Below are 17059 nucleotides of genomic sequence, written 5' to 3' on the forward strand. Positions count from 1 at the left end.
TTTTTTTTCAAATTACATGAATAATCGAAGGCCACGCTTACACCTTCCAGGCTTTCTCCTAGCAATAATATCCTGCAATAAACAAGGATCAAAATGAATCATGCATGTAGATTATTCATGTTGTTTCCTTATTTTCTTTCCTTCTTTTCTTTCGATCGCAACATCATGTGAAAAAGAAGTGCGAAGGATCAGCACCGGAAGCAACTAGCTCAGAAAGATGCAGAGTTATGAATTGTCATCCCATACATTTTATTTTCACTCATCAGCAACTCCATGAACATGAAAAGCTGTGGACAGTGAATATAGTTTCTTAATTCATGGAAGTAGACAACTGTAAATTGTAGCATCAATCAACATAGCTAGAGATCCTATTCCCTCTGTTCATTGCCATGCCTGGAATGCTACACTGGCACAATATTTTAGTGGCTAAATAACACAGATCTATATTTCTAAGATCTTACATATTTGCATATTAAGATTGTGTCAATAGGATAAGTCTCATAATTACAAGTGAAAATCCTTCCCCCCTTCTAAGTTCGGATTTTGGTACATGTTTCTAATCATCCTAAGCAGATGGTAAGGAATCTTATTTGCTTTGCATTAAAGCCATTTAGAGACCATGCCAGAAACTTTTCAGAGTTCCAGCTAAGGATAGTTTTCTTAGGTACGCAGTTGCAGTATCACAATCACCTTCCATACACATGTTTGAGTGCTCTGCATTATTGGTTGCTATCAGTCTTGCCTAGTTAGGGCAGGCTTAGAAGCATATAAATGAAGAGTAGGATGAGGATCCTTTGCAATGAGGTTTTTGTACCATAAAGTCCTTCACCACCGTGGATGGCCGCCATATCATCCACCTCGGAGACAGACAGCTCTCCTTCATCACCGCGAGTGTATCGCACTAATGGTGCCTCGCAGTATTCCAAAAATAAATGAGAACCATCCATCTTCGAGATAGATGATGTAGGGGCTATTTGTGATAGCGTCGGACTTTTCTGTTGCATTGTAAAGGATCCGAACTCATGAAAAATATATATCTTTAAGAACTTAATGGGGATGAGTGAAGGAAATTCGACAAATTTATGGAACTAGATAGAAACATAGGATCAATGCAATGTTCGTCTTCCATTTTTGGATATTAAATAGTTTCCATTAAAAACCAAGGACCATAATACCAGAAAACCAATTTGTACTTATCCCTCCCAAACAACTTGATATACATGGCAGGCAGATACGACAATTTATATCACCATAAGGAAGCCAATTTTTCTATAAGAGCGTTAAAATCATCTCAGGGACTTAGAAATTTTAAAATGCAGAGTCCTGTAGAAAAAAGTTTGACCTCTTCTCTTGGTTATCAGGTTATGTGAAGTAATTCATTTTCTATGTTATTTATGTAAACTTAATATTTCAACCCAATATATGAAACTACATGAAAATGTATGATTCATAACATGAGCATTAGCTTGACGGTCATAGGGTCAAGGGCTTGTGTCTTGAAAGGCACCATCCTTAAAACATTTTTTGATCTTGCCATGAGTTTCCCAAGGAAATATCCAAGGCTCGAGAGCTAATGCCGAGGTTCAATCTAGAAAAAAGTTTTTATATAACTAATAGTGAGTTGAAATAAGATCCACATATAAATTCCATGTTACCAGAAGTTAGAACAGCCAGCTGGAATATTATAGGTTCTCTGGGTCATTTGATCGATACTAATGAAGGAGTCTTTTTTTAAAAAATTATGCAACAATAGAAGGTGTTATGTAAAATTCTATTTGTCAAAAATAATCTAATCATTTCAAAAAATAATTAAAAGTTTTGATTAATGTATATATGTTGTATCAAACAATATTTCTACTATTATAGAACAATCGTAACAAATCCTGAATCAATAGAACTAATTGAACTTTGAAAACAAGATTAGGCCTAGTTTTATTTCAGGGCTTGATCAACAATCTCATTGCATTTGAGAACTCCCAGAGCTTAAATATTAACTAACTTAGATGGTTTGTACTCCAGGCTCGAACCAGTATGGTAGAATTTGGCAAAATACAACCTGAATTCCCGTTGAATTGAAATGCACTTAAATAACTAAACCTGGGATTTTTTTTTTTTACTATTTTAAAGATAAATAAGCCCCTAGTATTTGGTTTCCTCAAACTTTTTTTATGGCTTTGATCACCACAACAAGTTAAACGAGAGAAATATTATTGTGTATGCATCGCTTGGTCCATGCAGCATGGCTGGAATATATGACCTGTATGTGTGGATCTAATTTCATGCTATTGTGCAAAGGGAAGTGGAACGCAACTGTGAGCATGTAAGACAACGCTAAATTCAATATTGGATGCATAAATGGAACCCTTAAAGTCCATCTACTTTTCCCTTGTTTAAATGACCTTTGTAGTATAACATATAGTGCAAGCTACACATACCCGAACATACATACATACATACATACATATATATGTAATATATGTATATACACTAAATCATGCACATCTACATGTGGCACATTTGACGCGTAGCCATGCCTTCAATAATTTTGGATTCTGTTTATACCGGTTTTACGGGTACTAGAAACACCTCCAACTAAGATTGCGTTCGATTGATGTACAAGTTAAACCATATCAATTTAGATTTCATTTTAATTAAATAAGATTTTGCAAGCCTTCAACCCTAGCTCAAACTAACTTGAAATCAGATTGGCTTTCGTAGGCCAATCCAAACCATGGTTCAATTAATAAGCATCCGAACCGTCCCACTTTTTGGTTTGGCTATCCCAAGCTTAACTTGAACAAGTGTCAAATCATACTATGAAGTCTTGGGCAGCAAGTCAACCCCGACGAGTCCATTTTGGAAAAGAAATTCAATCTCCATCACACCGCAAGGTTGATGGAAGAAATCATCTGGCAATCGTAGATGAACCCATCAAAGGAGACACCGATTTCGTATTATGTACAGCATAGCACACAAGCAAAGGTCCAAAAAGGAGAAGTGTACAATCGCAAGACCAAACACAACCAAACCACACAAAGCCACCTCAAGCTCGTCGTTTAATAGCGGCTAGCAAGAGCCCATCTCAACTTTAGAAAGCGCTCGAGTAAACTAGATGTTCGCCACCGCCACACCGGAAAGGAGCCACAGAGCCCGGTACAGCCACCGCCGGTGAGCCGAAGACGAGTCATCACCCTCTCCGGACCAGAACCTCGCGTAACACTTCCCCAAGTACAGGTCCCCTGACTCGGCGTCGTCGCAGTCCGCCCTCAGCTGCCCGACGGCGTCGGCGAGGCACGTGCCGCAGTCCTCCGGGCTCAAGTCCCCGACGCACTGCGCCGCCCCGCGCACGTGCCCGGCAACGCCGAGACGGAACGGCCCCACCGCCTCACCCGGCGCGGCCAGGGAGGAGAGAGCCATGTCGCTCATGGTGGAGGTGTGGTCCGAGGTGGCGGCGGGGCCGCAGCGCTTGAAGGCGAGCGAGTTGTCGGGGCGGCCGAGGAAGGAGTCGTTGCCGTAGCGGAGGAAGCAGGCGCGGAGCTGGAGGGTGGCTGCGGTGGCGGAGGGGCAGAGGGCGGAGAGTTGGGGGAGGGCGGAGCGGACGCAGGAGGCGCAGTCGGGGAGAGATAGGTCACTGCGGCACTGGTAGAGGCCGAGGATGGGGGCGACGGAGCCGGCGAAGGAGGAGGAGAAGTTCGAGTAAGTGGAGAGGGCGGCGGCGTTGGCGAAGGAGGCGAGTAGGGAGTTGAGGTTGGACTGGTAGGGGGAGTTCGGATCATACTTGAGGTTGGAGCAGGCGGCGTAGACCAAGGTGGAGTCGTCGCCGGAGGAGGCGGCGGCGGCGGCGGCGGCGGACAGAAGAAGGGAGTAGAGGAGGAGGAGTGACGGGGAGGAGAGGGGAGATATTATTTCCATCTGTGGTTTTTGTGGTGGCTGCGTTCTTTGGGTTTGTCTGCTTGTGGTTTATGTAAGTGATGGATACTTAGTTTGGAAGTAACATTAGCGAGCCGGCGTGGGAGAGAAGTGGGAGGAAGTAAAGGTGGCAGAGAGGTTCGAGAGTAGAGACAGCTCGAATCTTTGGGCGAAATCAGTGGTTGATACCTTTGGTTAGGCACGTGCAAGGTATAAGATGCATCAACTTTTTTTAACAACTAGATGGACAAATTCTCGTAGGTGCAATCTCTGCAATCTTCTTTGCAGAAAATTTTATTAGTTGAGGAAAGAGGCGGATTTTTGATTGTATTGATGACGCACAAGCAGCCAGGGGGATATGACCAGCTATGAAGATGCATGGTGAGATTGTAGCCTGAGGTCCCCAAGATGTGTCCAGGAGGATGAAGATGCCGAATTGATAGCAGTCTTTAAGAGCATTGTGTTCGCCCAGTGTTGATTCCTCAGAAGCTTTTGACAAGGACTTTTATAGGCTAGATGTTAGACTTAACATGAGAAATTATTCTTAATGAAAAGCAGTTACCCTTGCCTAATCTTTTCTCTCAAAAAAAAATAATAATAACAATAATAAAAGAAGTGAGCGACATTGATGTGATAGCTTGTAAGATTCCGCAATCATTGACATGCAATCATTGACATAGCAAGCATTTATCTGAAGCAGGACAAATCTGGATTACAGCAGAGTAAACTAATATTATTTTCACTACAGCTCGTTAAATAAACACAGTTACACAACTATTACAAGTACAAATTATATAGAATGAACTAAAGCGGGTAAATTTGATTTAAGGATGTAAACTGTTAGAGCTTAATCAACAAGTCGTTGAATCTCTCTCTCTCTCTCTCAATAACAGTATAATTGATCACTCGAGGCAGACATTTATTTAAAAGAAAAGAAAGAAAAAGGAGAAAACATAATAAATAGGTCTCTTAGCACTGTTTTTTATTGCACCTTCACTGCGCTATTCTTTCATGAAGGTTGAAGTCAAGAAGACTTGAGAATACGTTAACGGCTAATTTAAAGCTCGAATGCCTTGTGCACTCAAAAGTACAATATACACAAGCATCATTGCTAATAACAGCTGAGTGCATGTAGCTTACTAGTTATAGAAACAAGATTACAGCTCCAACTTCACAGGTTGGGCATTGGCTTGCAATTCAGGGTGCCTCTTAGTGACGCCACCAATCTTAACCAGATGATATTTACATCACTGCATTCATCTCTTTCACTTAAAGGATAGAGCACCTGAGAATCAAACCCTTTTGCTCCATCCTCTGGTCATCGTTGCCTGCAAATGTTTATTAATTTATTAAACTGTACAACTCAAGCTACCGCAACATATATACAAGGGATCTAAATATCCAGCGGCTGGGTGCTAAAAATCTGACAGACATACCTTCTGGAGGCTGGTAAAGCTTCCGGTTCCGAGGAGCTGACATTTCTTTCTTCAAATTGACTAGTATGTCCTCCATGGCGTACTCCCTTTGCCAGTGTGCAAGCATCGGAAAAAGACTTGGCTCAACCTGGCAAAATTAAGTTATAACTAGCTAAGTACAACATTTCATCAGTATTAGAGATGATAAAATCTTAGCTAGCATATGCTATATGATAAAGTCTTAGATAGCGTAAAATATTTACCACTCCAGTTTCCTGATTTACACATGTCATGTTTATACGAGTCTGGAATCGCACAGTTGGTGGATTATCTGGATAGTCTTTGTCACAGAATAGCTTCAACTGATATATCCGTCCCTCGTGAACAGTCTGAATGTTAAATGAAGCAATAAATATTTGGATTTCATCAGAGATGTGTATTTAAGGCAGAGAGGATAGCATGACCGCTAACATCTTTATTAGTTTAAACAAGGTAGCAAGGACAATACATACATTGTGTGGACCAATAATTGTCCCAGTCCAGGAACGCATATAGATATCATCAGGATCGTCCATTCCATAGCTCACGGTTCCATCACCAATACCTTTCTCCCCTCTCTCAAGCTCTTCCAGCAATCTAAAGTTCCTAGGAACTGAAAAATAAAACAAATGCAATGGTATAATTACATATGCACAATCAATTACCTTATCAGAAATATACACTGGCACATGCATCAAAAAATTCAGAAACATAACCTTGTACGCGCTTTTTTTTTAAGCATATAATTTGATTATAATGCAACGTAAAACAATGAGCTGCAGTTCTGCTCCGAAACAGCCTGAATTGAAAGCTAAACAAATAAACAATAGGAAAATTTCAAGAAATCAATGATCCAGATATTGTGAGAATAGACTGTCAATCTTAATTAACGCACTGAAAACTCATGATTGATAGTAGGCTATCAATTGCCCTAAGTACAAGGACATATGACTACAGAATTATTAACGCTACCTTGTTATGCTTAACGCTGGTGATCTGGATCCCAATTAATAGATCTAACCCAACCTGATCCACCTAACCAAGCCCATTTGCAACCATAGTGTTGGATCTGGATCAACAGAGGCTGAACTTATCAGGTAACATCAAATTTGAGTTAACATGGCCTGACACAGGAATCAGCATGTACAATATTTCAATAAGAATATTTATAGAGATACTAATAATATGATACCAAATTCAAAAATGGTAAATCCATAACTCTCTTTCTCCTTTCCAAATTTCCACTCTCCCCTTCCCTCTTACATTCGCTCTCCTGCACTTCTTTTCTCTCTATGCTTCCATCTTCCTCATCCTCCCCTCCTTGACCTATCCAGTCATCCCAACCACTGGTTCCATCCCTCTCACCTCCAGAGTGTCCTACCGTCACCTGTAGCCCTGCCACACCCTACCACCCTGTCCCCATATCACTGTCTTCCCATTGCCTCACAACAGGCCACCATCTCGCTGCCATATGTTGACTTTGCACCATCAAAGACCAACAAGCAGCTATAGTCCCTTGCTGTCCTCTCCTTCCTTTCCTTTTCCATTTTCTTTCCTTTTTCTCCTAGGCTGGATCTTTTTTGCTGGACTGTCAAAGGATTTTAGACAGAAGTGCAATCTGTACTAGATTCAGCTCAGGCCAGTTGGGCTTTGATGATGGAGATTGACCCAACTTGACACTGACCAAAACCAACCAATTGCCAGCTCTAGTTATGCTATTTGGTGTTGTACATTGTAAAATACAATTCCAATGGCCTAATGTTCACAACAGCTTATAGAAAAACAAGCATGTTGCAACATGAAAATTGCTCCACCCAATTTGTTCTTATTTTCAGATGATACATGTTAACTTTGCTCCATCTGTTTTATACAAGAACCAAGTTCATTAGAAGATTGACAAATTGGTGATATCTAGATGGTTACACTGGAAAATCACAACATTTTACAACCCCCTGATATGAGTAAATTTTTAATAATCAATTCACTGAAGAAAATTAACTAGAGTTACACAAAAGGTTGACAAGAGGAATGGAATAGATAAGTTCCAAGTAAGAGCAACACTGTAATCCCAATGGTTGGAACTTGTTACATAATCTTCCTTTGTCATTAAATCCAGACACAGTTACATGCCACCATAGTTCAACAAATCCTGACAACTTTTACCTCAATTTCATGTCTTGAACCATTGGCAATTTGGCACCACTTGTAATCCAAGATCCTCTCCTTACCAGCTCCTCTCCTTATTAAGCCTGTTTCATTCATATTTGTGTAACATATATGCCCCCTAGAATCAAAGACTGAAATTCATTACTTTATCCTGAACTTTATCACCAATGCTAGCTCTAATATACTCACTTCAAGCACTCATATTTCTGCTTTTATCACAGATACACCTGCACATTCTCATCATTTAACAATTAACTTATGTTGCCACACTCTTCATAATGAGCACCAAATACATCCAAAGGCACTTAGGACCCCACCCTTCAATTTCTATGCAATAAAATCAAAACAGCAAAAGGATCAAATTGAGGTAGTTCATCATCATCAGCTAGTGTCCCACAGAGTGTAGGGTTTTGCACCCCCTCCTTTCCCTAAAAAATATAAGACTTTAGCTTCAACGTCTGACCGCTATATATTAAGATCGATCAATGGGATATCTGTGAAGTAATATAAACTTATGACCCAGGTTACAATTAACAAGGGCTACACCACTATTGTAATAAACTATTTTGTCTCATCATAGCTAGTCTGAGCATTAGTCACACTCGATATACTTTATTATATGCACCTTTCTACCTTGACAACCACTATCCTGTCGCACTTTATACACATGCTATCTTTGCATCAATCATGATTGTCGATTCTTTTCCCGCTAGCAAGAACACAGGTGTGGATTCTCTCCTCTTTATACATTTCCACCATCTGCCTTCAACAAGAAAACAATCTCCGTAACTGGCCTTCCTAGTGTGTAGTCAACTTGGTTCTTCAAGATTGTCAACATTTGTCTCCATCTTTGTTCCAATGTGCTCACACAAAACCTCACACTAAAGCTTATAAAATTGATTCAGTGATTATTCAGATTGGTGCATCACTTTTTTCTAACAATTTGCATAAAGATACTAACTCCAACAATTCAGCAATAACCCATTTCAAGAATTCATTGAATAAATTAAAACCGAACAAGCTTCAAATTGAGCTTCAATTTTCAAAATTTTCCACGTAAAACATATCACCAATCTAATGATTTTGATGGAGCTAAACATTGTGTCTTGTATTTGAGATTGAGGGAACCCAATTCTTGTATATTATCAGCAAAAGCCAGAAGCTAATCAATTTGGCTCACTTTAGAATGACAAAAGAAAGTTTCATTGAAAATGCAAGTTAATCTTTTTTTTCCTGGTCCAAAAGTATAATTATACCTACAATTTTTTTGTTTTACAAGGAAAGAATGCAAATTGCTCCTATAAATAATTTTTGGCAGTCATCTAATATATTATAATAGATATATGTGCTTACAACTCCGTGGCTAAAAGCTTAAGTAACAACATTTAAAGTGCTGAGCTTATATGCATACACAATGCATGGCATGTTTTATTCTGACTCCCCTGTATAAGTATCCAACCTGTCCAAAGCAAAGGGAAAAATTTACCATGACAGCAACAGAGAACTGGAAAGAAAATCCAGATCATATCAAAGTCCAAATGTCAAATCTTCTTCATCTCCCTTCTCATTTTACCTTCCCCTTGTACTTTTTATTTACGGTGTGAGCCCTAGTGTTCGTTGTGCCATAATTGCTTTGCTTGAACATCAGTGCCACGTTCCAATGAAGAAATCAACAATTCATTCTCATCCCGGGTCATTAATTTTGGAGTTGAAAGAAAAGACCGCAAATTAGGTGTTTAACATGTTCTTAAGCCATACTCCTGCTCCCCACCTCTCTAACTCCTGCACCCTGTAGCACTCTGAACCATAAACAGTAAAGAACTCATTATTCCTGCAACATATCTCACTCCAGCTCCTGCTACCATTCTAAATCCTAATTTCTTAGGTTCTCAAGAATGGAGAAATGCTACAAAAACCTAGATCTTCAAAAAATTGGATCTATAGAGGACTCCGAAAAATTGCACTTTTTGAAGGGCCGAGTGCTTTCAAGAATTGAGAAGAAGACCAATCCTTTTCTTTGCTGTCTTTTTCTTGATCTCCATTATCCACAGAATTATCTTCGTTAGAAACATGCAAGGGTTAATTAAGGCCCCATTGCTGCAAATATAGCAGCAAATAACTATATGGATCACCAAAGGACCTAGTGGTTGATAGAACACGAGAAAATAGCAACGGGCATGTTTTGACTCTTGCTTGTAACCATATTGTCCATCTTAAAGAAACAATTTATCATGAAGCATATTATCTAATGGTTGCAAGACTTCATAACTGGCCTTTAGCCATATTAATGCAATTCCTATACCACCACCAAAGATATGTGCTTTGAATACATGGCACGTAGGATTTTATCAACCACGCCTTGTGAACACCCTCCTCCCACTAAGTGTGCCCCCTGTCTGAAAACTTTGCAAAAGTGGGTGGAGTTGTGCAGTTCATGCCATGTGCAGGTGAGGGAAACCTAATCAAGCATGTCAGTTTAGCACTCATCATTTCTCAATTGCCACAATCATACATCTCTTGACCACTTTATAGGAAGACAGCGGCCCACCTGAAATATGAAAGCAACATAAAACCAAGTTTCATCTAGTATGATTCAACTCCATCCATATGAAACACCAAAAGAGTGCTATAATCAGTATACATCCAGGACCTCTACATAGATACCACAGAACTTCAAGTTAATTATATTACAAAGTGAAAAGAATGAAAGCATGTTATCCAGAATGTGGCATATATTTTGGCCTAAAAAAATATTATGTAAAAATCAATAGTTAAGAGCTCGTTAATATGACATAAACAAGGATAAATTGTTGAAACATGCTTGATAATTTGTGTCCATCCATAATTTTTCTATGAATTTGCAATTAATATCAGCCTTCATCCAGTTCCTTGGCTAGTTAAAGAATGCAAGTAACCTCAGAGATTTCAAGCAAAATGTAGAGCAATCGTGTGCGTCGCACAGGTAAGTAGTTTCCTTATTCCAACTACAGAAGGCGACTAGAAAGCATATTACAATTTAACGTTTACTTGTAGTGTAACAGCAAACCTTAACTTAATTGTTGTCCCAAGAAAATGTGTGGCTACAATTTTAAAATCAAACAACAATAAAAAAGAAAAATGTAATTATCATCTAGATTGGAATAGCTTCTAAAGGGGTCATATTAGCAACAGTAACATTAGCTGCAAGCCTACAAGAGAAAGGGAGGGCTTTGGGAAGCAAGTGTGGAACATGTGGTAAACGATAAAGAGGGTAGACAGCTAAGGAGGACTATAAATATAGTAGCATAGAACAAAGGCAAAATATTACTATGGAAAGGAAACAGAAAGCAAGCATTCTATTGACTACATGTACTAAATAGAATCTTTTACAGATTTGTTTTTAGTGTGGGTCGATTCATGAATAAGAAAATCCAAAAAGCCAAGTAAGGCAAGCATCTTTTCCTGCTTTTAACACACCTAAGAAATTCAGATGAGTGTCCAAGTCTGAGATGAACCAAGCTCATGGTTTATCTCGGCTGAGATGGAAAGCATGGAGTTTTGGAGAGATCCAAGATTTTCTCGAGATCTCAGCTAATATTTTTGAACCAATATAGAAAAATTTCGACCAATATGGTAGCAAGTTATTAATTAATGCATCCATTTTAGGAGCTAAAAAGGTGATGCCAGACGCTATGTCCATGCTCACTGCCCCCCCCCCCTCCCTCTCCTCCAAGCGACATTGTGACGACTCAGGACCTTACCCAAAAAGGCTAGCTAGAAAGTGTTACTTGGGTTTCTTGGTCCTATATAAATATCCAAAATCTCTCGGCACACAAACGATGTGTAACTAAAGATACGCCTGCACGATCTCTCATATACTCTCCCTATTTAAGACCTAGCATCTTCACTAGTCTAAGTGTATGAATTTCATCAAATCTAATGACAAACAATATGATCGATCTATGGTCAGCCCCAAAAGAGCCCATATTGTAATGCCCCCTAGTTAAAAGGTATTGTTTCGATCCATTGACTTTATATAAGTACCCAAAGTCTCCTCAATGCATAGCCGATGCAGGACTAAACACATTCTCACACAAGTCCAAACATAAATGGTATCAAAACGGGTTCAACCTATGGTCCATATGGATTAAGAGACACTGCAGCATGAGATTATTTGAGGCTGACTATTGGCTGATCGTCATGTTTGTGATTGGATTTGACTGAATTTGGACCCTTAGCTTGACAAGAACTCCAAAGTTTAAATTAAAAAAATATATGAGGATCCGTGCGAGCATATGTTTAGTTCCACATCAGCTATATGCTAGAAAGATCTTTGGTACTTATACAGGGTCAAGAAACTCAAAGAATATCTTTTAGCTACTCTTATTGGGTGAGGTTCTGGATTGTTATAAGACACCAAGTAGCTCAAAAACACCTTAGCATCCTTTCATGCCACAACCCCTAAAATCCCTCAAGACTACCCATTAGCACCTCCTTAAATGATATACGCCACCTTCTCACCTCACCCAATAATCTCTCTTTCTTTCTTGTTGGACTTGATTACCTAGATTCATTCCAAGATGTCGCAAGTCATAAAGTGGATATTATGATGGATAAACATTAGTAACATTGTTACTCTTTATTTCAATAAGATGATTGACCTTAATGATCATATTATCCATAATTGTTTCACATCAAATTTTCGTTAATGTTTCAGACCTACTTCCAAATATAGTTTTGGTGATTTTGCATCACAATAGCAAAAGTCCAAAAGAAAATCTGTTAAAAAGAATATCGAAAGATTTTTATTCAAAGTCAGAAGATAGTTCTTCCATCTTATGGCAATACAACATACGATAATTTAAATGCCTATGAAATGTTAGTTCTATGATAGCTGAAACTTTGACAAAAAAAATTACTTTTCATGTAAATATTTTAGGAAGATAAGGTTGCAATACTTCCAAATTTTTCCAAAACTCTCAATATATATGCTTAACCTTCAACAAGTCCTTCCCTATATATAAACAAATCAAGGAATTGCAAAAAAAGTTAGTATAACAAATCTATACAACAAATTTAGCCCCATTTATTACTTTTGCCATGAAACCTCAAACCATAATATTAAGGAAGCTTGTAATGTCACCACCCACCTAGACACTTGCTTCTGTCTTGGAAAGACCGTGTTGACATGCATCAACAATACATGTCAGACATGTTAGACAAGGACCACATTCTTGGATTATTGGCATTAAGGCTGATGGAGCGTTAAATTCTTCCAACATGAAGGCCAAAATGGTTCTCACAAAAATCTTGTTATAATTAAAATTGGGGTTTGGATTCTTTACATTTTTTTTAAGAATGAAGGCACTGAAACCTCATGAAATGTCATATCAGTTTTGTGTTTGAGCAAGGTTGGGGGTTCTATTTAAGAACATGTATGTTTACAATGATAGTAAACAAAGATAAGAAATGATCAATTTAAGAGTTCATGATTATATTGGTGACCACTTTTTAAACTCAAAGTATTAATCATGACCAAAATTATTCTCACTAACACCTTCCTAACATATTATTGACTACTTTTTTATGTATGACAACTAGAGTGGCATTATCATGGACTCATGGTTAAATGACAATCAATTTCTAATATACTATCACTAAAATCAAAGAAGCATTTGTCAATTTTATAGATGAAACAACTCAATAGATATAACCTTTCAATGTGTTGTATTCTGCAACATTAAGTAATTAATGTTATAACCTACTTAAAGTTATTGGGTTTCTTCCAGTATCCCTGTATCTTCTAATTAATGTATCTAAGTAATCAATGTTTGGTATCTTTCCATGTTATAACCTTGTATTTTTCTTCTAAGTATGCATCTTGCCAAGTTAGATACTTCGACACATGTCCAAATCTAACCATTCTTTCCATCTTCATGCATCAATAGCTAATTCAGATGGCCAATTGGAAGTAATTAGTTAACAATATACAATAGTAACCTGTTTTTGCAGGGCCGAAGAGTGGATTATCACAAAATGGGGGTACCATATTAAATTGCCTTGAGTAAAAATCAGAAGCCACATTATCTAAATCCTAGCTAATCTACAATTTTATCGTATTTCAATGAGAAGAGATGGAAGAGAGAACTGGAGCCTGTAAAAGTCTATAGGCAACATATCCAAAATTGCCATTTCTTCCTTCACAAATGCACATGCATACACAATAGACATCTAAATAGAAAGGGAAAGAAAAGAAGATAATTGTGCATTGTATCGACAATCACATGAGAAGAACCCGCTTTTCTGAGTTTTCCCCTTCTTATTTCCTCTTAATTTTGCTACTTTGGTTTTGAAACGGGCACCGAGCTCATAATCAAATTGCTATGTCCTTGGACATACCCCTGCCAACAATACTCAACTTCGCAGAGCCAATATCAACTTTATGCCCATCTTAGAACCCTCAAGAGTAGCCAAATATCCCAAGAAACTAGCATTAAACGATGATGAGTTCTTCAATATCGTTTGTTCACCAGCAAAGTATACACCAGGTTAGATCTTGCCTTATAATACACCGCACTCTTATCAGTGCATTCTGCCCCATTTCAAAACACCGGCATCTAATTTCCAGAAATAAAAATCAATGCAAAGAAAAACAATTCAGAAGCCGCAGAAGTTCGCACAATATTTTTATCTGCACCTACCACATCAGGTCAAAAATTCTTTTTTTTTTTTTTTTTTTTTTGAACACAACCACCACCATCATCCCAACTCCGAAATCATTACGAGCGAAAGACAACCATCTCAAAAACAACATCAAAGAACTCAGAAAAGAGGAAATATTAACCCAACCATTTCCTATTTCCTTCCAAGGAAAAGCAAAAGCAAACCCTAGGCAAATCAGAGAAGAAACCCTAAAAGCGCCGCAATCAAGCACGATTCCCGTGACGAAGAGCACATCAAGAAATGAAAAATCGAAGCGCATGGAAAGAAATTGATGATGAGAGCTCACCGACAACCCGCGATCCCTCGGAACCCATTGCGGCCTCTCTCTCTATTTCTTTTTCTGTAGCTTGGGTCAGGGGACTGACACTGGGGTTCTCTCTCTTATAGATAGGGACTGCGGCGAGTGGGGGAAATAAGGGCAGGAAACCGTCACGGGGGGTTACGGTATTCGGGGCTTGTGTTCTCCCGTCCCGAAGAAAAAGTGGGAAAAGGAAAGGGGAGGAGGAAAAGGAAAGGTCCTCCCACGAGGTTGCCTTGGAGCGTAGAACAGTTGGTGACAACGGAAAAGTAATACTGAGAGTGTGTAACAGGTAACGGAGGATAATGTAAGCGAAAAAAACAAGACGTTTTTTTTTTGAAGTTTTTTTTTAACATAAATATTCTCTAAAATATTAAATTTTGCATAAATATTTTTTTAAAAAATTAATATTTACATATATATATATATATATATATATATATATATATCTTCATAAAATATTATTTTACTATTTTATCTTTTTTATTCTTATTTTTGTGTGTGTGTATATATATATATATATCATCTAACATCGTTAAAAAATTAATAGTTTCAAATTCCTGCTGTCCCCGTGAGGCAGAGCTACCGCCGGTATTAGGGGCTGCGTTAACCGAAGGCGATTTTCCAATAGCTAAATACTCCGGTTGTTGAAGAACAGGAGCTTGGGGATTGTTATCTGGTTCAAGCGCGGCTTCCTTAATTGCACTAGCGCACTCAGGTGAGCAGCAAGCCGTTGGTTGAACCAATAGGGGCTCTGGCAGAAGGTACCACCAGACACCCAATCCCAGCAGAAGACATGTTAGTAGGACGAATCGGCTGTCTTTGACGTAAGCGAAGGCCATTGCCTCTGATAAGCCGAATGTCCTTGTACGACTACTTTTTCTTGTGGCGTCCGCTAATCCAATAACGTAATCCGGGGATCTAAGTAGGGTGGCTTTGTTGCCTCTATTTTGATCTATTGCCGAAGCAAAATGAAAGGGCAACTGGTTGATCCCGGTGGCAAGCGGTTTCCATAAGGAGAATGGTTGGAGTTCTACTTTTTTGAGCGAAATCTGTCTTTCCGACGTTTGATTTTCTTTTCTTTATTCTAGCTTGGAAATCGGGTTGATCCATTGTCGCGATAGATGACTACCGGAAATCCCTGCCTTGATCGTTTTCGGAAAGCGCCTTCCCCTTTTTGGTTGGTTTAAGGGGCGAGAGGGGGCGTGGAACTACTACTACGATTCTCATTATTCTCATTTCGCTTTATACTAAAAAGAGGAACACGGAAAAAGGTTGATTAGAAACAAATTGTGCAAAGAGGCGATGCATGACTCCAGCATAAAAAAAATGACATTAATCCCGGCGCTGTGTGATTGAGACAGCTCTAAGATCTTGTTCGTAGTTTCCCTTTAATAAGTTGTACTCAGTGCTTTCGCTGAGAAATGTTTGGGAGAAGGATACTGCACCATTAGTTGAACCATCTCTCTCGGATCTCTCGGAAAGCCTTTGGGTTGTGGGGCTATTGTTTCCTTGAGGCATGGTTTGAGCCCTGGTGCGGAGCTCGGTAGTAGTCTGACTTCGGGAAAAGAACGGTCGGAAAGCACCAAGCAAGGAAAGCACTCAGCTAAAAGCATAACAGCAATCCCAGCCCGCAACAGCAAGAAAAGCAGTCCCTACTGCCGCGTCAAGCTAGGCCTGAAACCTCCAAAAGAGAAAAGGAAAGCGCTGTTAACAGCAGGAAGAGCAGTCCGTACCGCAAGCCGTACGTTCAGCGATTATTATACGCAAAAAGCGGATAACGCAAGAAATGATTGCTTAATTACAATGAATATAGTCCCTAAAGACGAGACAGAGTCCCCAAGGACAGCTTTCTTTATAGAAGATGCTGCTAGCGCATTGTACTGGCCGTAGGGGACTCAAGCCCTCGTCGATTGAGAGGCATCCATTTCGTAGGTTCCTTGACACGCGGAGCGCGTCTCGTGGGTACAGTCGTCACCGCTACCGAATAATGCTGAGAAAAATGGGTCGAAGCAAGGGCGGTAGGCGGGGAAGGAAGCGCTAACAGCCAACAAACCAAGTCTTTTTTCGTATTTAGTGCTTCCCGCCGCGTGAAGCAAGAAGCATATCGCCCGTACAAGTAAAGTCAAGCTTCGCAGCCATCCCTGCTTGCATTTTCGGTGAAGTTTTCCACTTCGTTCAGTTACGGGGGGTTGGAACTCACTGCTTTGCGCCGTGCTGCTACTTCTTTGGGACGGAGGTGTGAATGGAAGACAAAAAAAATAGCTTTAATAGGTAGATTAAAAAAATATATTTATAAAGCGATCGTGATGGAAGACAAAAAAATAATTTTAAATTTTATTTTATTTTTTATTTAACATGAATATGATTTCTATTAACAGTATTAGAAGAACCGTTAAATCTGGAATATTTGTACAAAAACAGTATTTTATGAGAATAAAAAAATAAATATAAATTTTAAAAAAATATTTATGCAAATTTGAATATTTAAAAGAATATACATGCCAAAAAAAAAAAATTCTGGGCTTAG

The 17059-nt window shown here is 39.0% G+C and overlaps 1 protein-coding gene and 1 pseudogene across 2 annotated transcripts; both read right to left on the reverse strand.

Annotated features, from left to right (window-relative positions):
• Positions 1-2923: 2923 nt before the first annotated feature.
• LOC103701093 (plasmodesmata-located protein 6 pseudogene) lies at positions 2924-4563 on the reverse strand (annotated as a pseudogene).
• Positions 4564-4704: 141 nt separating this feature from the next.
• On the reverse strand, positions 4705-14801 carry LOC103701087 (ubiquitin-conjugating enzyme E2 variant 1D-like). Of its 2 annotated transcripts, XM_088709153.1 has the most exons (6): positions 14518-14796; positions 10042-10077; positions 5837-5976; positions 5588-5713; positions 5346-5472; positions 4864-5237 (listed from the first exon to the last, which is right to left on the reverse strand). In XM_088709153.1, the coding sequence occupies exons 1-6, from the start codon at positions 14543-14545 to the stop codon at positions 5179-5181; spliced, it is 516 nt and encodes a 171-aa protein (XP_088565279.1). In that variant the 5' UTR covers positions 14546-14796; the 3' UTR covers positions 4864-5178. The 2 variants fall into 2 exon arrangements, with proteins under 2 accessions (XP_008781270.1, XP_088565279.1); XM_008783048.6 differs by lacking the exon at positions 10042-10077 and having other exon boundaries at positions 4705-5237; positions 14518-14801.
• Between the last annotated feature and the right edge of the window lie 2258 nt (positions 14802-17059).

Source organism: Phoenix dactylifera, chromosome 12 (assembly GCF_051530095.1).
Source record: "Phoenix dactylifera cultivar Ajwa chromosome 12, Ajwa_hap1_PhDact_Kaust_v1.1, whole genome shotgun sequence".
NCBI classification, from domain to species: Eukaryota; Viridiplantae; Streptophyta; class Magnoliopsida; order Arecales; family Arecaceae; genus Phoenix; species Phoenix dactylifera.

What these genes read in the sequence shown, in the direction of transcription:
- LOC103701087 (XM_088709153.1), bottom strand. Translation starts at nt 14,545, where the DNA reads ATGGGTTCCGAGGGATCGCGGGTTGTCG. An exon ending in CGAGGGATCGCGGGTTGTCG is followed by an intron (nt 10,078 to 14,517) that starts GTGAGCTCTCAT and finishes TTCATATTTCAG; the next exon opens with GTGGGCCGCTGTCTTCCTAT. An exon ending in GCTTTACCAGCCTCCAGAAG is followed by an intron (nt 5,238 to 5,345) that starts GTATGTCTGTCA and finishes AAACATTTGCAG; the next exon opens with GCAACGATGACCAGAGGATG.